General features: G+C 39.9%; 1 protein-coding gene and 1 long non-coding RNA gene across 2 annotated transcripts in view; one reads left to right on the forward strand and one right to left on the reverse strand.

The window, feature by feature from the left end:
* Positions 1 to 636: 636 nt before the first annotated feature.
* zcchc8 (zinc finger CCHC-type containing 8) overlaps positions 637 to 23,556 on the forward strand; it is a 45,525-nt gene continuing 22,605 nt past the window's right edge. The window contains exons 1-4 of the mRNA XM_022240647.2: positions 637 to 835; positions 2,796 to 2,838; positions 3,934 to 4,008; positions 4,912 to 5,017. Coding sequence (XP_022096339.2) covers positions 667 to 835; positions 2,796 to 2,838; positions 3,934 to 4,008; positions 4,912 to 5,017 — 393 coding nt within the window. The 5' untranslated portion in view covers positions 637 to 666. The remainder of the gene's footprint in view (positions 836 to 2,795; positions 2,839 to 3,933; positions 4,009 to 4,911; positions 5,018 to 23,556) is intronic.
* LOC147798072 (uncharacterized) lies at positions 5,878 to 23,160 on the reverse strand. Its single transcript, XR_015426458.1, has 2 exons — positions 21,293 to 23,160; positions 5,878 to 9,795 (listed from the first exon to the last, which is right to left on the reverse strand). It is a non-coding gene; the product is annotated as an uncharacterized LOC147798072 (long non-coding RNA).

Raw genomic sequence — 23,556 nt, forward strand, 5'->3', positions numbered from 1 at the left:
ACTTTTATTCATGAGCTCGGCGGAAATTGTGGTCTACTTACGGGGGGTGCACCCTCTGTACCAACCCATTGGCTGCAGGCCAGTAAATAAGCCGAAAACTGATTATGCTGGTCAAATCATCATAAATTTGTATGCACTCAAAATTCTCTACGAAATAAAGCATTTTGTGGCCCATGAACTTGAAGATCTGTAGAAAAGACAGGTTTCGGCGACCAAGTGAATGGCCTCTTGTGTCTGAGTGAGATTTGAACGAACTCGGTGCCTGAAAACGTTTTCGAAGTGTCGATTTTGCAAAATCGCGAGGGCTTCACTGCTTTTTAGGGATGACCTTCTGTGGGAAAACATATCTTCAAAGGTCATCAGTTAATGAATGGAAATTTGAAAAGAAAATGCAAAATCATAAAATGGACTGTAATTTGATGCACGTCTCCAATGTCTGAGAAACTCATGAGGATTTTTCCTGATTTTCTGAAGTTCACGTATTTGTCACTATTGGCTATGGCAGTTTATTTATGATAAAGACTTACAGCGACCTCAATAGTTCCAAATCTAGTCAAGTGTGATCCAACGGCTGTTTTACACAGCCCCTCGTGCATGATGAGGCCCACTCAGCCCCTTGCAGATCTCTGGTGCAACAAATAGTCGTCAGTAACTAGATTCAACAACATGGCGGGGACAAGCGAAAGTGATATTTTTGGGAACGCGTCTCTTTTCGAGGATTTTTCGGATGCAGCACCCTCAGAACCACAGACCGAAAGTGACAGTGCTGAAATTGACGACCATGGTGACGTTTTTAAGCAAATGAAAGAGGAAATAGATGTACTAAAGCAAGAAAATATCCTTTCAGAACTAGAAAACTTCTAAAGTCCAGGTTTGGTATGCGTATGTTTGGACAATTCACGCGTTGATGATTGTTGAACTTGACGGAGGCCTAGGCCCCTAGGCATGCCCCAACGTAGTCCCACTAGTGTGGCACGGATTCTCACTCCTGATCCATCCTTAGCCACACATCCGTATACGCCATTTCGTGTCGGCGTACAGAAATTTTTCGACGCACCCACTTATCATTGTGGGCGCAATTTCTTTTGCACACAGAGATGATCCTTAGATGATCCTAAGATGATTCTTAGCGCCATTTATTGAATGATTTCACTCACGTTGTTGTGGTATTTTCCAGTCTTTTTGCCCATTCAATCTCACGGACTCACTCTCACAGTTGCCATCTTTAAAATAAGATCATTGAACATTACATCACTTGACCCCTCATCGTCTCGACGGCTGTTCCATGACAGTTGACGCGGGTACAAGATGACCTGGGTACGAGTTGATTTGAGCTGGAGTTTGGGGGTATGAATTGACCCAGGTACGAGTTGTCCTGGGTCCGAGTTGACCTGCTTACGCCTAGGATACCCCACAGTTCTGGTACTATTTTCTGGGGGTATGGCCAAGGATACCCTAGCATGCTCAGGCCAGGGCCCAGTCATGCTAGTCTGTGGGGTCTGACGTCTGCCCTGCTCCCATGAACGAGCGGGGCAGATATCGGACCCCGCAGTTCTGTGGGTAGGGCAAGGATACAGCAAGGCGGGGATTCATTACCTTTGGCACCCTGTTCCTATAATAAGGGAACAAATTCTACTTTTTCGAAATAAATTCTTCTTGTTGATGTCCTCTTTCATGTTAGAAAGAAAAGAAAACAGGGCTTTTGGTTTTTGAGGGAACTTTTGGGGTAAAACGGCAGCGTACATGACCACCCTGAAGAGCTGGGAACGACAAGTAAGCGAATGTAGTCTGGTTCCTGAGTCGGGTAACCAGACGAAAAACAAAATGGCGTGATTCAACTGAGTGGTTGTCTTTTGCAAAACTCGGGTTAGAATTTGAAGTTTTCTCGCTTAAATATTGTCTAAGTTTACCTAAACTAGGCCTATCAGGATTGAGTAATGGTTCCTTAAGGTCAAAATGTTACTTAGTTTGAGAAAATGGACTTAGTTTCCTTATTATAGGAACAGGGTGTTAATGGCAATGAACCCCGCAAGGCGAGTATCCAGGCCACACTCATGGGTCTAGGCAACACTTAGCCCCACATGGACATGTAGGGCTGTAGTGGCTCTCTTTTATAATCTGTCGCCACCACAGCCCTACTTCAAGGCATGTCTTAAATGCCTGAAATCCAAACTGCAGGATTGTCACAAACTTTGAATCCTAACATCTTCAGAAATGAGAATGAGAATCACAAATTGGTTTTCACCTCATAAATTCCCACCTTTTCATCATGAAATTTTTCCTCACTATCCACAAACAAAGAGGGCATCTGGACAGCCACGGTATTGCAAAGCACATGCGGACAGATTACAACTTAATCTGCTTTCCAAATATAATGTAAAGTTACATGTATGTTGTGCAACTTTGAGAGTCCCTTTTGCAGTGGTTTATTCAAACTGGCAAAATTGCATCTTCAGAAAAAAAATAAACTGTACAGGGAAATGGACTAGGTGCTTACAAATGATTATAAAGATGAGCAAAAAAATTGACTGGAGCGGAATTTGAACCTGCAACCTTGCTATCCCGAACAGGGATATTGACAAATGGGAAGAGCCATCAACGTGGGGCTGAATAGCTCAGTTGGTAGAGCACTGGTACGGTGTTTCAGAGGTCGCCGGTTCAAATCCTGCTTCAGTCAATTTCTTTGTTTATCTTATAATCACCCCCCCCCCAGACTTTATACTTTTACCCTCAGTTTATCACACAGCCCAGTAGGGTCCCATTGGAGAGTTTTTCCTTGACTAACATTGTTGCACATCAGGAGCTGAAGAGACAGATGCGACTCCTTATCCATCCTGGGTGAGTGATAGTCGGGGATTGTTAATCATTTACAATTTTTGTATTGCTTAATTTCAGGATTTTTAGTAAAATGCACAAACAAAGTGTTCCCATGGTGATGTGCAGGGTTTTTCCTGGCGTTCTGGTACATGTATGTTTGAGGTGGTCAAACAAATTTTGCCAAAATTCTAGTGCCTAAAACCAAAAAAGGCCCAAAATAGCTTCTATTTAAAAACAGTCTGTACATTTACTCCAAATTTCCCCTTATCTTGTATTTTGTTTCCCACTTTACCATTCTGAACTATTTGAAATAGATCTATTTCAAAATATCTAGGTTATTTTGCCTTTTCCTTCCACTATTTCAAATGTGAGGTGGTAAAATTCAACAGAAAAACTAAAATCAGTGATGTGGGCCACCTCACAGCTGAACAGACAGGGGAAAGCCTGGTGATGCATGCATAATAGATCAAGTGATTAAGATAGACAATTTGGTTACAACATGTTTTTGTCTGGGTTAGATTTTCTGTTACCCGCTTCATGCCGGATGACTTTTCTAAACATGGAGAATGTTTAAACAATAACATATTTGGGTAAATTCTCCACGCAGTATGGGATGACATCTGTGATTGGCCCCATGCTTGAGTGTTTCCCATTAAGTTTGTACACACACGGAGGCTCTGTCATTTTATAGAGGTCGAGTGTGTACGTGCAGCCTTTGGGTGGCCGTGGGCGGTGTCCAGGCATTGTAGTAAATATCATTCCGAACATTTTCCCAGACTCTCAAAGAAAGCGATCATGCTATCTCCTATGAGACCAATCTCATAGGATTTATGCCCAGGGTGTCAAGTGATGTCCAGGTATGGATTCCAAAGTTACATGTAGTATTTTCAGGTAAGATAATATCAAGTCCGAAACAAGTTCATTGTGCAATAACTATCCACTAGGGGTTACTTAAGAATTTTGTACATTTCCAAAGAAAAAGAGATCAACCATGTTATGGGTAACTATTCAACAGTGGTAATAGATGTAAAACGGTGTAGCATTTGCTGCAGTGAAATCCAAGTGAGGCCTCGGCTTGGGAAATTCTTTTCATTACTTTGGTTTGTTGTTTCCTAGTACATCGAAGACAGGAGCAGCCATTCCTGATGCCCCAGTGGCACAGGTACTCCTCTTTGACAATGAGGCTATTTGGTGAGTTCCATTTGATTAACCCTAATCCTCCCACATTCTCCAAAATCCATTTCTGCAAAGTGGAGGAATTTGGAGGATTCGGGGTGTATGGAAAAATTGCATGGCAAATTTCGAAGGATGCCATACGTGAAGGTCTTGGGTTAGGTCTTATCTTGTCTGTGCTTTAAGCACAAATTCAGCCCGGTATTTCTTTTGAATCAATTGCACTGCTCAAGAATGCCATTCGCACCGCCTCAACATAATGACAGGAATTGCTGGAGGATTTTGAAGGATTTGGGCTGTTGGGCACACCTCTAAATGACATTTTAAAGAAATTTTGGAGGATTTTGGAGGATTTGGGCTGAATGCAATTTTTTCATGTTGAAAATCGGAGGATTTTGGAGGATTCATTATGGTTCCTAGTAAAAAGGCCTAGGGGGTTAGGGTTTTAAAAAAGAAAAAGTCTGTATAAAGCCAAGTAACAAAAAACACCTGTTTAGCTTTGACATTTTCCAAAAAAAAAAAGAAAGCGGGCCTTTCTATTTTTTTTTATTTTCAAGATGGCTACCATCCCTTTTTAAAAGCATGAGGCCAGTAACACATTATTTGAATATAAAAAACACTGAGGGGGCATGGATGCAGTTGGAGAGGCAGAATCTATCGTGCCCACCCCTACTTGACAGTGTTAAAAACAATGGGACTTCTAGAGGTCAAAGGTTGTAGTGTCTGCAGCTATTGTGCTGATATAAACTTGGATGGTTTTGCCGGTTGTCACTGCTTAAGTTGATCTTTTACCTTGCATATGTTAGATTTCATGAAAATTGGTCTGAAATTCTTCTGGGGGGGGCACTTTTGATCATGAAAACCGTTTACATTCTTCTTCTGTCAGTCATGTTTGAGTTTTTATAATCACTCTCTTTGCAGCTTTCGTAGACATGAGATTGAAGAGTTCTTTCAGTATCTGGCGTCAACAAAGCACCAAGATGGAGGAGGAGGTGGGGTCTCAGACGGTATCAGGCCCAAGCTCCAGGTATGTGAAGTAAGGGTTAAAGAGGTGAATAGTCTGGTTCCAGAATCACTGCGAATGCTGGTTACATGTAGCATTGCACTGTTTGTTGTTGATCTTTTAACAAATATTGGAATGTATATGGTATACCGAGGAAAATGATGGTTTGTAGAACATGACAGCCAAGGTTGCAAATTCTCGTGGTAATTGGGGGGGACAGAAATCCATTTACCTCTACATTTTTTTTAAAGGGGACATTTAATCATCTACCCTCTTCATGGTGAGGACCAAAAATAAATCTGCAGATTTTCAGGTTTTTTTCACAAAAATAGCCAAACTGTACCAAGTAGCACCTAAAAGTGGAGTGTGAACAGTATACAAATATGTGTACATGTACTTGGCCTTTTATATTTGTGAAAAATTTTACAGAGAGGTGTGAGTCTTTGCAGAAAGTGGGAACTCTCACAGTATACACTGTACATGTACCAGGGTATCCGGGGTACCAGGAAAGTGGCCGTGTCTAGATTCTGTTTTTGAAACATTTAGCAGTTCTGCTCCATGTGTGTTAGGGGTGTGCACAGTAGTGCATTACATTTATCCTGCTTTTATCAATGAAGTCCGGTGGTGATGCAACTTGACAAAATGTGTGTTTTTGGCATGGACCTCTGAACAAATGTTGCACAGTGTTGGATTTGTACACTGAAGGGTCATCAACATTTGTTTTCACATGCTGTATGTGTTAATTAGGATAAATGAGCCTGAAGAGGTTTGTTTGCCAGATGAAAAACAATGTGAACAATTACTAAAACTATAGGATCCGTTAATTTTGCCCTAAACAACCAAAGGACTCCAAAAGTTCATAGCACAAAAGACATACAAATTGGTACAGTCAAACTGGGTGGTGAAAGGGTGTTTTATTTCCAATTGTCTCACTTAATTGACTCCGTTTCAAACCGGCAGCAAATGCACACTATGCATGAATGCTTTCCGGGGTGAGATTTCTCAGCTTTTCAGCTAATTTAAGCTTTTTTTGTTTTGGATTTCAGCTTTTTTTCCTCACCAGCTGTGTACAAAAGTATAGGAGATTTTCACAGTTCAGCTTCTTTATGCCTTTTTTCAGCTGTTTTCAGCTATTTCTATCATTGGTCAGTCTCACTGCTGGCTGAGAAAAACCAGCTGAAACCCTCTCAAATTATGTAAACAGCTAGAGTGTGTGAAGCATGCTGAGCCTAACATACAACAGCAAGAATACTTGACAGGATCCTGTTGGGTAGGGTTAATTGTGCAAAGTACTTTCAAGCTGTGTTATAAAATGAAGGAAAAATTTAAAATCTTCACTATGAAATAACAGTGTGCAGGAGATTTTCCACCACCTAAAGCCATTTGCTATTCCAAACTATTCTGCTTTTCCCAAGAACACTCTATGGGATATTTTAGTTACTCATTACTTCAGTTTTTATAATAATGTAGAACAGTCAATTACAAACAGTCAAAGTACATTCTAGATGAAATTGTATGCCTTCACCAACTTCTATACGAGCCAATTCATAAATTGTACTATAAATTGAAATCGAACGGTATGCTAAACAGAACTTCACAGTTACTCATTAACTTTACAATCACTCTGTGCATACATATATGTTCCTGTACAGTAACTCACACTTACATTATGTACACCAAGAAAATGTTCTTTTGCAATATGTACATGTGTACAATGTACATGTATCTCAGAAATCATTTCAGATTAATTTAAATCTTTTGTAAGTTTTAAATGACTTCAACATGTACATGTACAGTTACATATGTGTACATCAAATTACACATGTACATACACACCTGTAGATTTAAACACAAATTTGAACGAAGTGCATGTGAATCACAATCTGTGTGCATGCCTGTAGACAAAATTTTCTTTGGCTTTTGAAATAATACAAGGCACTTGTCCATGCTGTCAAATTACAAATACAGATTAACATTACACGGGCATGCACAGTATATCACGTGTGCAGTATTTTGTAGTGCAAGGCCTATCTCAACATGGCCTGTACAACAGCATTAACTGTGTCATTTCTCACCCTGGGGAATCCCCAAGCTTTGCAATGGCATTCAAAATGTAGTTTCAGTTGCATATGATATGTTCTTTATAAAATGGACCAAAATGCAACTCCAGATGTCATTTTTCAAAACTTCTAAAAAAGTGTCTTTGATCATATTTTAACCACCCCTTTTTTTCAGACTGAAGTGTTGCGTTACATTTTCATGGAGGTCAGCATTTCAGTCTCATTGTTATGGATGTACACATGTTCAAGTAACTATTTCAAATTGATTTTAATAACTGTTTCAAATTGGGTTCAATTTTGAATGGCGTTTTGTATTTCCCATCAAAAACTGTATAGTATCGTTCTTCTACCAGGGCCAACTTCATTGAGCTGCTTAAGCACACAATTTGCTTAAGCGTGAAAAAACCTTGCTTAAAAACAAAGGTTACCAGCTCAGACTCTATGCGATTGTCATGCTAACCAAAAGACGATCCCAAAACAATGTACATCATATTGAGTTTTGGCTGGTTACCTGACTTATCAAGCAAGGTTTTCTCGTGCGAGTTTTGGCTGGTTACCTGATTTATCAAGTAGGTTTTCTCGTGCTTAAGCAAATTTTGTGCTTAAGCAGCTCTATGAAATTAGCCCCTGCAGTGCTTTGCTCGAAAAGTTACTGAGTACGTTGTGAAGGTGGTTAGGAGTGCTGGTACGGTAGGTACATGTACAGTGTACATATATTTGGTTCCATAACTTCAAACCAGTTTCATACATCAATAGTTTGTGTAAATATGTAGCACATGTACCATGTACTTAAGCAGGGGCCAATTTCATAAAGCTGCTTAAGCACAAAATTTGCTTAAGCGTGAGAAAACCTTACTCTATATTGGATTTATATTGTTTTGGGATTGAATTTAGCTCTTTTTTTGATTAGCGTGACAATCAGATAGAGTTTGAGCTGGTAACCTTTGTTTATTAAGCAAAGTTTTTTCCCACTTAAGCAAATTTTGTGCTTATCTGCAACCCTGTTGGCAATGGTTTATAACCACTCAGGTGGTTGTGTGATCAGTTCATAGGTTGCATGTATGTCTTCAGTGCTGTGGCCAGCACCCTTACACCTTCACCCTTCACCCCTTTTGTCCCCAGTTTAAAAGAGTTATACACCTCGTCTTTTCTTCATGAATATATGTAGTTTGTGCATTCCATTAAAAAAAATTTTTTTAAATGTAGGTTTCATTTATGAAACCTACATGTAAGTCTGCAAACACATGCAACCAAAAAGAAAAGAAAAAAACACGGCATATCATTTCTCAGTAAAGTTAAAACAGTGCACTGAAAGCTAACTACGTTTTCACCTTTTTTTCAAATGACAATTTATACGTTGTAGGCACATACATTACATTTATTTTCAAAAAATGGTTTAATAATTTTTCTCACCAAATTTACAGTATAATTGAAACGTTGAGAAACTTCATGCATAAGTACCACCACGTAATAGAATGCTACAGGAGTCATCAACACAGTCACAATTTTTGTAGAGTTCCTTTCAATTTGGTTGTATCACAGCAGTTCTCTTCTAGTTTTACTATTGCTTAAAATTCACACACATTGCTACGTGTATGGTACATTGCACATTGTGAAACCAACTTAAGTGTGATCAGCGTCCTGCCTCTATCATGACTTTTACTCCATTTTTTTTGGCAGTCAGTTGCAAAGTTGCAAATGTTTTTGAAAATTTCTTTTATTTTGTACTACCTGTGTACACGTGACATAGAACTATCATTTGCATGTTTATTTACATGTGTAAAACTACAATAAGTACATGTTCGTATTAAGTTAAAATGCTTAAATAAGCCATTTGCAAGTTAAATTTGAATAAAATCTGGTACACTGAGTGCTTTAAATTCACATGAACATACCAATTTGAATTCTCCAGACCAAAAGCACTGTTACTATACCTCGTGATTCGGGGCAAGCTTTTGCTTAGTTACATAAAAGACACCTTGCACCAATACACTGTTCTCAATGGATAAGAAAGGCACAAAGGACTGGTCCATTCCAGGGATGGTGGTCGCTATGCAAAACCTTTCCCCGAATCACAAGGTATAGCAACAGTGTCTTTCGTCTGAGGAATTTGAATTGTTATGAGATAACATAGTGTACCAGATTTTATTCAAATTTAAGTCGCAAATAGCTTATTGCACAGAAACAATTTTTTTCCAATCGCAGTTTCAAAAACGCATTACAATAAGGATCTTCCATTTTTTTTCTTTTCACTGACATACAAAACAGACCCTTTTCCCTCCGTAATACGTGAATACACTGCCGTGAAATATTAAGAATTGAAAAAAAAGGAGACAATTATTATGAGTTGTGCATTGGCTTCTTTTGAAGCTTTATCCCCCACAGTAACATAGCCTTACCTTTTCAAGCTTGATATCTGCATTTCCACAAGGAATCACCTTAAATCATTTAAAATACTCAGCTATGGCACAACAGCCACATTTTTCTGATGACTAAACACGGACATGTAAAGTGTGAAGAAATGCAAAGTACATGTAATAAAAGTGCAACTGTTTGACACTGTTGATCGTGTGTACCAAACAGTAAAGCTATACACAATCTGGAGAAATTCATGAAGCCTGCCTGTGTTCTGAAGTCTTGTGTTGACTTTGACTCCATGGATGCTTTCGTTGTCTGCGGTGAAGCGTCATCTCAGGTCTTTTTCTCGGAGGGAAAAATCTCCAGTTCTCTTCCGCACCAGAACTGCAGTGGAAGTAAACAGTGGTAGAATTAACATTTGGGTTTAAACACATGTAGTTCTCATCTTCTTTTGAAAGGAAAACATGGTCCCATTTCAGTTACCAGTATATTGGGGTCAAAAAAGGTTCCTCTTGAAAGGAAAGTTCTTTGATCAGATTTGCAAAAGATACACATGTACTCACGTTTGACACTGTTTTTCCCCTCATACTTTTTGTTCCAAAAGTAACAGTCATATATGTGACTGCCTCTAAAAAAATGGGTACTAAGTTGCCAGATTCAGGTTTATGAGCTTTTGATGTGGCTGGATTCTGTACATCAAAAGCTACAATTTGATATGAATGACCCCTGTAGTACACTGCGTTCCAGAGATATAGACATATCAAAATTTTCGGATTCAATAACAGCACGTTTCGAGAAAAAGCTCAAAAGTGTGGCGCTTGGAAACACAATGCTACATGTACATAGGATTTCTTACAGAATGATCAATTTCTCATCTTTATTCATCAGAATCCATGTTTGTAGTCACAAATTCTAAAAATGTCAATATTAAAGAAGCTATTAAAGGAAAAAACACAAAATCAAATTTTTGAACAAATTTTGCCCTCCAAATAGAACAGACCGTTACGTGTTTTGGTATTGCGCAACTTAATACACTTTTATGCAGAGCAGGTCACTGAGAAAAATTGGTGATGTAATTTGAAGGTACAGCAATACAACACGTACCGGGCACTGGGTACTTGTGCATGTACATGTACATGTACTTCTGTATGTCACCATTTACGTACATAAAAATTGTTCCTATGTGTGCAGAGCGAATGAGGGCTCTTTGCCACCTTGCATCACTATCTCCATGGCTAATTCACACACCGTTACTGTAAGTCTAACATTGAAGAAAAAGCAACAACTGATAATCACGGTCAAGATCATCATATGCAACTACTGATACTTTTGTCGACCCCCGGGCATATCATTACAGGACTCAGTACTACAAAATACATGTACTACGTAGGACCTAGCCCTACATATTACTACCAGTACTTCTGACGAGGGCGTCCTCCATTGTTACTCGGACAGAGAACAGCAAAGTCATGCATTCTTAGTGCCACAACACTGAATGGTACATTGTATTATCTATTGTATTTTACGGCTTCAGAGGACAGTAATGTGGTGTCCTCATACAAGCAACCGTGCTGTATGTTACATTTGACTACTAAGAAGTAGTTTCTACTAGTATTATATACATACAGGGTTAGGGTTAAAGTGGACGGCATGCAGTCTCAGTGGCCGTCAGTGTGCCTAACCCATAATTTTCTTAGCTGTATCTCTTTTTGAGAGATTTGAAAGTATTTGTTGGAAGACAGTCTCTCTTGTTTTCATTTGCCTTCTGAAAGGAAGCAATTGATTTGGCCAAGTTGTCTTCAATCAATTGAATAGCAAATGTCATAAAATACAAATAAGGAATATTTAGGAATGCAGGGGTGAACACAATTTGTGACAGACTGAATGTTCCAATCCACTCACTTTTGCAGAATGAAATCATTTTCATGGCACAAATGTGAAACATCATTTGTTCCATGCAACTAATAAATCTTATGTACCGGTAGGCTACAAGTTGCCATTTTAATTTGTCAGGCCGGTGTAAAACCCCAACACAGAATTTCTCACGCTGACCCTCTTGTGTACATGTACAGGTTTCAAGATGCTGAAACCTACATTTCTGTGTTTCTTACAACTTTTTTTGTAGGGCTTCATTGACACGTACACATGTAGTTTGTTTCTTTCTGTCACCAGTAATAAACAATTTCTTCATCTGATAAAGGACAGAACAGCGTTTGATCAGCATTGCCCAAAATTTTGTGTATTTGCGCGGAGGGCGCACATGTGTCCCTGGATGCATGTCTGTAGTACAATACTTGTAACGTTCTTTGTGTGAAGAGCCACAACTGTGCAACTGCATGAATTTAGCGGCGACCAAATTATGTAACTCTGTATGTGTGCATGTACAGTAGGCTAGCCTTTCAGTGGAGAATTTCATACTTTTAGTAAACAGCGAAATCAACAAACACTCTCTTAACCGTCATAACCAGGAGACTTCAGAAAATAACAGCAATTGCAGGTACACTGTATATGTACTGTATAATGCATCACACCGCAATTTGTAAACAGTAAATGGTGTGTAATGCTTGATGAATGGAATGATTCTGAGCAGGAAGGGCAGAGCCACCCAGTTTACAATAATTTTGAAATATTTCAGGTAAATGACAGTGAAAGGTGTTTCAAAGGACTGCATTGCATTCATCGTACATGTACATGTATATGTAGGTCTGTTTTGCATATGTACGTGTACATGTATCTTCTTACCTGTGCTACTGGCAAAACCTCCTACATGTACGTGCTGCATTGAACCCACTGGCTGGCTTTGATGTCATGATGCCCGGCATCTTGCACACTGAGTACATGGCTCCACCGCAAAAGAATTCTTTCCATTTTTTTTCCAAATGCAAATGGATGCAGTCCTGATTCCCAAATCTATCACCAACAGGAAAACCAGGTCGCCAATTCTCATAGCCAACGGGACTTCCATCCAACCAGGTATAATTGCCTTCCTCTGCCAAGTCATTGTATCCTATCCATATGTTGAACGTTACATCTTGAAATACAGACAAGACATATTGGCCGACAAAATTGTTCTCCTCCTGACTGAGTATGGATGCCAAGTGAGCTGGCCCTCCCTGCTGAGAGTAACTCTGGCAGTGTCGCTCAGCACCAAAGTAGTTTCTCTTCTTTGTCACTGCAAGATAGCAGCTGTCTTGAAATGCCAGCCATGGAGGCTGACAGGGCATTTTCCTTGTGACTTGATTGGAGCAAGTGTTGACCAATCTTGTGAAATACAGCAAGGTGCAGAGTTGAAGAAACCAAAGGGACATTGTTGTTTGAACAGTCCAAACAGTCCTTTCAAGTTAATTTGTCACCTGATGTTATCAGCTCTTCTCGTCTTAAAGTATTTAAACACGATTACAGTGGAGTGTTGACGGTGGGCAAAGTCCCTGCAGTCTGGAACTTGATTGGGAATCCAGGTATTGTAGGATGTTGTAAGACTTCTTGCTTTTCTTACAAATGGCTTGAAGACCTATTGTAGACACTGTGCTGGACATGTCAGTGTGGCAATTACCATCAAGATCTAAGCACCTTCTCTGTCTGCTTCAAAGTCAAGTCTGATACCTGTTGGCCTGATGGAGTCAGTCATTTTTTAAAATTTAAGCAGCACTTATTGATGTTTGTTATTGTTGACTACTTTTGATTAATCAGTGTGCTTGGCAGACTGGCTTCCTGGCTTCCGGCAACTTTGGAAATTGGTAGCCATTTAAGTCCAGTGAACTGCATTCATTTTGGAAGAGTGGGCATCCGTGTAATTTCAATTTGAGTGTTTGAGCCCCTATTATGTGTATTTATTATTCTAGAAAGAGGGGCTGTCGTTAGCTTTTTATTAGCAATTTAAGTAGCTTCTTGAGAAATGATATTTGCGAGAGCAGGTTGCGTATTAAAACTGTAATGGCCCGTACAGCATGCCAATTTTTAAAGTGAAAATGAAATTCTGGACTGTGCCGTTTTAAATTTGTTTGATGGGGTGCATGGTGTGCATAGAGTCAATAAGTTATGATGGTATGTATTTGACATTACATGTATGTCCAATAGATGCGTTCTTGTGAGCTGAATTTTTATGTGTGTGAACTCACAAAACCTTTATACAGTCAACTCTCAGTAGTATGAGCTTGGATAAGACAAGGTTTCGGTTAAGATGAGCATATTTCACCAGTCCTGACCAAAGTGTGTGCATTCCTACAGTGTTCTAGCCAGGCGTTCAAAAGCATATCGGGCCGATACGCTGAGCTAAAACCCAGACACCCTGAAAATCCCCGATACGCAATCGATACGCTTCTATTTTCCTGGAGAATGCTAATATTAAGTTTAAGAGACATTGCAATCAGAGATTTGAAAAAAGAATTCTTCAAAAATACTGTCAAAAAGTTACCAGAATATCGACAATATGCATCGAAATTGAACGAAACTTCCACAACGTGACACAGTACACATGTCGTACACACGTACAAGTTTCCACAGTACAGCTAGCTCTGTGGAGACATCACGTACGTGCGGCATGCACAATACTGGTTCCCGCCGCACCTCTGACAAATTAATAGCAAGAGAAGACAGGTTAGGAGCCAGAGTACAGCTCCAGATTGTGCACAGCCGCAATGACATGGCTGGCAGCATGGTAGTTACCCGAACCTTTCAAATGGTGTTACCTTGAAAACTGTCAAAGTAAGCGACAACTAACTCATAACAAAACTTGGTCTTCCTTTCTCTGTAGTTTCTTCTCGATGCATTTATATAGATGGTTATTTTGATATGCTTTGGGTTATGAGGACGATTTTTGGTAAGACTGTGGCGGTGGTACATGTACATGTATGATTCTGTACCACATCCCATCCACGCAGTCTTGTCGTGTTTTCGTGTCCATGCCGGGTATCTTCACAAGTGTGGAACAGAGCATTTTTCTTTATATTTTCGGTATTGTTAATCGTTTTCATTTATTTTTTGGTAGTGCATGTTCGTTATGTTTTTACTTTTGGCACAAACATCTAACCTTGCGATATCGATAACAAGAATAAGTTCGGAATGATGGTAACTTGTATTCTTTTCGACAAAAGTTTTAGAACCCAGCAAGAAAGTACAAACAACGGTAGGGGTAGAGGTGCATTAAGTTGATATTTAAGTAGACATGCCTATTTTTGTATACGTAAAATAATCACACATGTTGAATTCGAAATGAAAACTGAGGTGTTCCGTGAAGGCCTGTTAAGCTTGTTTATTTTTCATTGATGCACAATTTCGTACCATGGAGCTTCTCAAACAAGAACAAACACCTGTAAAATACTATTGTGCAGTAATGAAATGTGGATCAGATATCCCGTTGGTTATTAGACATTTGCCCCTTTCCTTAGCAAATGCACAACAAAAACACAAAGCGAAGCCGCCTTCTCCCCAAAAGGAGAGAAAAGGATAGAAACCTGTCTCAAACTGATAATTGCTTTCTACAATGACTGAATGGGGTAATGGGAACTTAAAACAAAGCTGTTATATTTAATGTAATCAATGTTAAACAGCGCCCTCAGGTGTCAAATAATATCCAGTTACCCCCCCCTCCCCCGCATCCGGCAAGTTGGGCAGATGCCCCTGTCCTTTAATTTCATCCTGGCTAGAATGCTGCATTTCTTTGAGGAAAATAATCCTTAATACGACCTTTGGTGATGTGAGATTTCAGTTAAGACGAGTGCTTTTTCTGGTCCGGTCAAATGAAAATTTATTGTTGTCTCTCTATTTAGCACAAGCATTTTGGAAGTAACTCGTCAATCAATGAACCCATTCAATACAGGTGCTGTTGTACTTGGCGCAGTGATAATGCTCGCTGATCCATGACTGCGGTTTTGGAGCATTTCAGATTCCCGAGCAATCAAAGGGGTTTTGTGGGCACATTATTGCCGCCCGATCAGATTCATTTGTCATTAAAATCCCTTCATCTCTTACCTGTAAATGTCCTTTTGGAAGTCATATTTACGAGTTTTAAATCCCAAAGCTATAAAATTAAAATGCATTTCCTGCTAAACACATATTATGCAGGCCCCGACCTACGCCCTCTATTGTTCATTGAAAATTCACTGGTTTCCTTTCACCAACTAAAATGTTAATGTACTTACATGTACGTGGGCGTTCTCTCGCGACAGCGACCACACTGTGCAAGTTACATCGTTTCGACAAGGACTGGTAATGAGTCCATTTTCCCTGTTGTTGCATTTTATGATTTTATGAAAACTGGGCCTCCAGTTTTTATATATATGTCAACAGGACTTCCATCTAACCAGGCAAAAGTGCCTTCCATAGCAGAATCATTGTACCCTATCCCTGTGCTGATATAGACACCAGGAATTGCAGACAAAAGATACAGTATTGACCAACAAAATTATTCTCCCCCTGATAGAGTATGGATGCCAGGTGAGCTGGCCTTCCTTGCTGAGAGTAACTCTGATAGTGTCGCTCCGCGCTGGTCTCGTTTTTCTTCTTTGTCACTGCAAGATAGCAGCTGTCTTGAAATGCCAGCCATGGAGGCTGACAGTGGGCTCTCCTTGTGACTTCGCAACTTTGAACTGGGAAGGCATTGACGAATCTTGCAAAATACACCAAGGCACAGAACAGTAGCACCAAAGGAGACATGGCAAACAGAATTCCTTTAAAATACTGGTACCAAATAAGGGAAAAACTGATTTACACCTCCATGTATGTAAAACCGCCATTTTCTTTCAAAGAAGAGATGCATCTATTAAGCAGAAATGCATCACCTGTGTCGGCAGGTAAATGCATGACTATATATCAATGCATGATTCACTGTATTACATGTATTCACTTATTACTGCTTTTCACTGAATCTTTATTTTTGTTTGTCTGCTTGTCTCTACACACCAAGTACAGCTTTCATTTAGTGTTACAAGGGACATCACTGTAGATCAATAAAAATCAAGGCAGCGCTTGTCCATTCGCTTGACAAGTTCTCTGTTAATTGTTACGTGTACACTCAGTAGTAATTGTCCACAAATCTTTGTCACTGGACTTCTCCATTTCTTTTCGGGTAGCATTCCTTCTGTGTGGATTCTCTTGTGGCGCCATACTTGCCTTGTAAAAGAGACCAAAGAAATTGCTCTATTAAACCTAACTCTCAGTTGAGGGCCTTTCAGCTTTGCACATTGTACACTGTATCAATGGAATCTCTTCTGTTACAACAGAGCGATTGCGCCCGCTAAATCATGTGACCTGTAGTGGGTATCGACCCCATAGCATGGTGTGTTTTTAGTGTCGTTTACAAACAATACAGCCAACTTACGGTAAAGTACTCAGCACATCAGTCTGAGTACGGTGCAGACCATCAGCTTTATTTCTTGGTAAATGAAACACTTTGCTTTCTGTGGATGCTGAAAAAATGTGTGAAGTTTTGCTTAGACCAGTGCATTAACCCTAGCCCTGCCAAACTCAGCACAGTGCATCAGGTGAAAGACCTTGGTGCACTTTGCTGTACTGGCAATCCACAGCAGCCGAACAAATTGACCATGTTGAGATGATGGGAGATACATGTAGTCCCATTGAACAATGTCACTGTTGGGTCATTCTGTGTCAATTCAACACGCCTTTGGACCTGTCACGGATTGAAATGAAATTCAGTGTGCTGACTGGATTCCTTGAGAAACCGCAGAAATGGAAATTTGATGTCAATTTGACAATTAGTTTTTGAGGTACGGGTTATGAAAATTTTGACTGATTACCTTGACCTGCTTTGTTTGGACAGCCAAAATCTCCTAAAGTAAAACATCCACAGAGATAAAAATTTACACCGTCTTTCATAAAATAAAACCAAATTTATTCCACGTACCACTGAAAAATTATGCAAATGTATGACCTTTGACCTTGGTTTGCAAAAATGCGTATTTTTCAAAATTTGAAGGTTTTGTTTTATTGTTAGCTTAAGATGTAACCAACATTTCCAGAAAGATTTAGCATGGGTACTCCTAAGATTTTTGAGTTGTGTTCATTTGAACCTGAAATGCGCCAAGTTAGTGATGTAACTTACTCCACCTTGGGTGGATTAGAGCTTTCAATCACAGGGGTACATGTAACTTAATATTTTCGGATCAACCACTGTTTGACACCTTGTCTGAACATACCCATTGTGAGTTAGTTTTTTTTTTACTGAGGCGGCGGTCTATCATTTGCCAACTAGTGGTTGTCAAAAGTGCAGCTGTGACCTATCGGAAGAGAGGGTACCATACCAACATGTACACTTAGTTCTTGTTAACTCACCTGCAGAAATAGCATCATCTCCTACACTTTGCACTTTGTCCCAGTGACTGGCTTTGGCACCATGGTGCTCGGCATCTTGCACACTGAGTACATGGCTCCACCGCAAAAGAATTCTTTCCATTTTTTTTCCAAATGTAAATGGATGCAGTCCTGATTCCCAAATCTATCACCAACAGGAAAACCTGGTAGCCAATTCTCATAGCCAACAGGACTTCCATCCAACCAAGTATAATTGCCTTCCTCTGCCAAGTCATTGTATCCTATCCATATGTTGAACTCATAATCTTGAAATACAGACAAGACATATTGGCCGACAAAATTGTTCTCCTCCTGACTGCGTATGGATGCCAGGTGAGCTGGCCCTCCCTGCTGAGAGTAACTCTGGCAGTGTCCCTCAGCACCAAAGTAGTTTCTCTTCTGTGTCACCACAAGATAGCAGCTGTCTTGAAATGCCAGCCATGGAGGCTGACAGGGCATTTTCCTTGTGACTTGAACAGAGCAAGTGTTGACCAATCTTGTGAAATAAAGCAAGGTGCAGAGCAGCCGTGTCCAAGGAAACATAGTCAACAAAACTCTTAAACTACCAAACGTGAGTGGTGTTGAATTGTTGCCAATGGAATCGTGGTCAGCCTTCCTCTGTTATCAGACATACATGTACTTTTTCTACAGTAATGTGCATATATATTAGCTGTACAGCAGGGAATTGCACAACATGTATATGGCCACTGTTGTAGGCAGCTCAGATGTTGAAATTTTCAAATATCATCCAGGAAAACTAGTCTCCATACATGTACATAGTTTTCCCTCAAAGAGGAGATACTTCTTCAAAGCAGTCAAGCACTGCACTTCAGTTCCTGTACATGCGTATATTAGCACACATTTACACGCAGCTTTATCATTGATAACACTGCTTTTCATGGAGGGGTAAGTTTCATTGGCCCACCTCCACACGTACTGTGTAATGCTCGCATTTCATGTTACCACAGAAACTACATGTACTTGGAGCCTATTAAAATCAAGACAGCACGAAGCAATAATTCTGGTACACGTACCCTAGTTCTCCATTGTTACATACACACACTCTGTGTCGATAATCCTCCGACACGAATCCTCGCCACAGGAGGTTTTCAATTGAAATTTGCCCAAATTGGTTCCATGAAGATGCTCTCGTGCTGCCAATTACATCATTTTCTTCAGTGAAGGTGATGAAGCAACTTGGCCTTAACGCCCAGGGAGAGCCTTACATCTTTGTAGCACAGCTTTGTAGCACAGTAACAAACTGTAAGAGAGTGTAAATTCTTACATAATGGAAAGCTACAACTGTGGTATAGATGCACCGTATGTATACCGCATCTTCCTCCTAGACTACCTGTACCTTGTTCTTTGGAAGTACAAGGTACATGTATGTAAGAAGCTCCATTTTAAAGGGAATAACTATGTGCTTGGCAGGTCGGGAGAATGCTCAGGAGAATGGTCACGACTGTTTATCAGCGTTCGGTCTCCTGAGAAGGTCTTAAACGTTAGTTTAAGACCGGCCAAGCACATATTTATTCCCATTCATAAATACCTTTTTATTCAGAGAGTCAAAAGAAGTCAAGATATGATGGATTTCCAGTGATTTTGTTCTAAAATCTTTTCCGGAACACCCCTGTCAATTTTATGGTATGTTCCTTTTGAAAGTTGTCCAATACTCGTAGAATCCCCTTCGATGAACTTGGCGTGCACGTGGCACATCACGTTCACACAGACTTCTGACCAATCAGACCCAAATAAACTGTCTTGTATCCATGTGCCAGCGTATGATTTAGGCAGTGGGCATTATCAAATGTTAGTACACAGTCACTTGACGCATTTCAATCAATAGGAAAGCTGTCTAAGGTATTTATAAATACATTGTAGAGGAGGATGTGACTTATATGTAATCAAACTAACTATTGGGTTGGTGCTTACATACACGTAGACTAACCCAAAACACAAGTTTTTGCATAAACTTTCATATTCAGTGAACAACTTAATCATAAATGTACATTGTATCTAATGAAAAGGCTTACCGTGGAGCAGTATTGTTCTAATAGGGTCAACATGTGTGGTACTCATAAGGTGGTACATGTACATGTAATCAGTCAGTGGTAACATAAAGTCAGAGTCAGTATTAATGCGGAATGTTTAATATAGTCAGTGATTTCATGGTGCAGTATATCTGTCGTTTTCCAGTCTCTTTGACACCAGCCACTCTAACATGGCTTAATGTGTGGCCTGGTATTAAAACCACTGGAAGAACACTCAAGCTCCATGTTTACGTGTGCTCCCAGTTCCATGGTACTCTGGGCATAGTAAGGCATCAATCTACCAGTAAGTGAAGTTTTATGAACTGGATGGAGGCAGTACAGATGTACCGGTAGTGCATTTCACCTGTATTTGTACCGGTATACGTGTACTGTGTATTTGTCCAATGGCACAAATTATTTAGATGAGTTGAGTTCAGGCTTTCTCGTCCAGGGGAAGATTGGCAATTGTGTGTTCTCAAGTGGCTTCAATAACTTTATATTAGAAATACACACAACATGTATGAACATGGACAGACGGACATGTATCCCCATACTGCGGTTTGCAGCGTGGTAACATTCATTCATTTTTCAAATATCCATTGTACCTCCACTGTGCCATTGATCCTTTTTATGGAATCAGCACAATGTAAATTTTCAATTATTATAAATTTTTAGAGTGTAACATGTACATGTAGGTACACTACATGTTTATGTATTGGGTATTTTTGTACATTGCATTGGGTATATGGTTTAACCCTGTTGGAAGGTTTATGGACCATCTCAATGCCAAGGATGCATCCCTTCCCCAAGAACTCAGCTATCCCCATGCCCAATTTTTTTTTAAAGCTTGGCATGCATATTTAGATTATAATTATCAGTACAAGTTTGACATTTCATCTCAGTCCAGCATATGGTTTTGTTGTCACTATTATTGGATGTTAAAAGCCACTGGTGGCATTCCAGCTCATTTGCATTGAGCACATCAGTGGAAGTGGGAAAAGCAGGTACATTTTGGCCTGTCATTTAAAAAAAGGGGCCACCTGAGAACGGTTTGTCCGACTTTCACAAAATTTGTTTCAAAATGACCACAAGAAGTTATTGGCAAAAGCTCATGAAGGCCTAGGAGTGAAACTTAACACATGTACCGGTATGTGTAATGGACTGTTTGCCTTCAGCAGTGTTCTGTAGTTTAGAATTTGTTCCCGATCACAAATGCTGAAGTTGAAACTGCTAAATTCTTGGCAATAAACATGTATAGGTACATGTACATGTACCATTCATTTCTCTTGCTCATGACTGAACTGAAATTGCACATGTACCAGGTAGTCCTTGCAAGGAGCCAAGAAAGTACATGTACATGCCCAGGTTTGTCATTAAAAGGTACTGTACATGTATCAACACGGATGTTGCTTTGTTTTCAACAAGGACAATACTGAGCATTCAGTACACGGAAAGCCCTTACATTCAGATTGAATACATGCATATACAGTGTATATCAATTCAAAGGTGCATGAACACACATGTACATGTATTCGTGTACGTACCTATTGAAACCGTGCATATCAGGATCTTTGAGGTCAGCTCCAGTTAGACCAAGGCATATCTTGACATCTTACAAACAAATGGCATTTCATCCCAGCAAAAGTATTCCTTCCATTGAGGTCCCCCGAATGTGTGGATACAGTCCTGATCTCCATAGGCATCACCAACAGGAAAACCAGGTTTCCAGTTTTCATAGCCACCACGACTTCCATCCAACCAGGTGTAGATGCCTTCAACTGCCAGGTCATTGTATCCGATCCATGTGTCGTGGTCACCATTCAAGATATCAATGAATTGGCCCTCTTCTTCACTGAGTACGGATGCCAGATGAGCGGGCCTGGATTGTGCAGACAAAGCCATGCAGTATTGCTCAGCAGAAGCATAACTTTTTGACTCATGGACAGACAAATAGCAGTTGTCCTTAAATGCTTGCCAGGGGGACTCGCAGTCACGAAACCTGTATCTCTCAATTCGCCGACATCTGCCAGCAACTGGTGTCAGTTGAGACAAGAATAGCAAGACAAGCACATTGAGCAGACTGTGCAAAGGAGACATCTTCATTTCTGAGATACGTCAAGAAAAGTCTCTGTCGACTTGAAACCCTTCAGAAACAAGCTTTTATTTTCTTTGCTGTTCATGTATCCTAGTTGAAAGTACCAGTGGAAGAGTGGGATAAATTTTCCTTGAGGTGTTCACACTGAAAAGTAGAAACACATTTCTCTTTCCAAGGCAAAGTTCAATCGCACAATTAAACCATTTGAAGCATTGTGCTATCCGTCTAAAGCTCTTGGCATAAACAAAATTCTGTGACAATGTGCATAAAAATAGCAAAGTTGTGTTGCCAAATTTGGCCTCTCCAGTACTTTGTTTTGTCACAGAAATCTGTCCCTCTGGATTCTGACGTTGTTCTTAAGACGGCTTGCTTCAGTTCTTCTCTGTGTACAGTGGCTGAGCACTTTTTTGGTATTGTGATCGACGCAGACAGCCAGTAGTCATGTGGACAGAGCACTGTGGTTCAAGTATTGTGACTTGACCAGAGTCATGGAATTCTAACCTTCCCTACCTTACTTGACGGGCACTCTACCACTTTATTTGCAGCAGGCACATGTCTGTTAACAATTTATTTTGAGGCATAAACCCTATGCATGCATTTCCATTGCTTGTTTTTGTGCTCCTAGAAGTATTTCAATATATGAATTGATTGAAGTCTGATTAACTGATTAAAGTAAGGCTTGAAATGCCTATTTATCTTCATGTCTGCATCCTGTTAGCATTGTATGTTACCAAGGAGACTGTTCTGCTGAAGTACTGAATAATTAATGGCAGTAACATAGCTCTGTGCACCCCTTGGTTGTTAATTAATTTTCTCTATCCACTGGAACCTTCTCTACTAGCACCCTGGAGAGATGGATAAAACTACTAGTTACCTGTCGCTAACCTCTAGCTCCACTGTTCTTGCTGGGTAACCATTGAACATTTAACTTCAGCAGTAATTTCTTCTCGATGCAGTTAAAGTGAGCAAGACAAATGGTGCTGTATTTGTGTACGCAAATGTATTTGTGTATGCTGTATTTTTACACAATGGTGTAACTCCACTTACGCCACATTTTATTGTGTAAGTTGCGCTACAAATTAAGACTGATTTCACAGAAATTATGCACTGCGTAAGTCTGCGACTTATGCAACAAATTAAGGCGTAATTAAGCAGTCATTTTTAGGTGGTGTAAGTTGTGCCAAACGAAGCAAAAATGAACGATTTGACTTGCTTATCAAGTCCGGTTAAGCTTCATCATTGCTGAACTTATTAAGGATTATACGAGAAATCAACAACTTTGTTCCAGATGGTATTAATAAACTTGTTTGGCTGTGAGAAAACTGCGAAACGTTTTGTCCAGTTCCGAGAAAAAAAAAAGAAAACTTTTTTTCAAAATGGGGGGGCGGATGTGATGCAATGACTTTTTGATGACTGCTGTTATATTGCAAGAAAAACAGCTGTCGTAAAAGCCGTTTTGTCCTCGTCCAAGAAATTTAACATTATTAAAACGTGGCACATAACTTTTCGTGAAATCGACCGTAAGCATATTGTGTAGCTACAGCATAAATTGTGTCACAAGGCTTACGCATGGTTCAGAGTTATGCCACATTTTGTGAAATCGGCTGCTGGTGTACAGGTGCACAAATCAATATGAAACTTGCTTGCTATTGAAAATGTGTTAAAAACTTAAAGACAAACCAGATAGACAAGTGCACCTGCAGGGGAGAATGG

Source organism: Acanthaster planci, linkage group LG09, assembly GCF_054643075.1.
Source record: "Acanthaster planci isolate LZ-2023a linkage group LG09, COTS_SCS, whole genome shotgun sequence".
Taxonomy (NCBI): domain Eukaryota; kingdom Metazoa; phylum Echinodermata; class Asteroidea; order Valvatida; family Acanthasteridae; genus Acanthaster; species Acanthaster planci.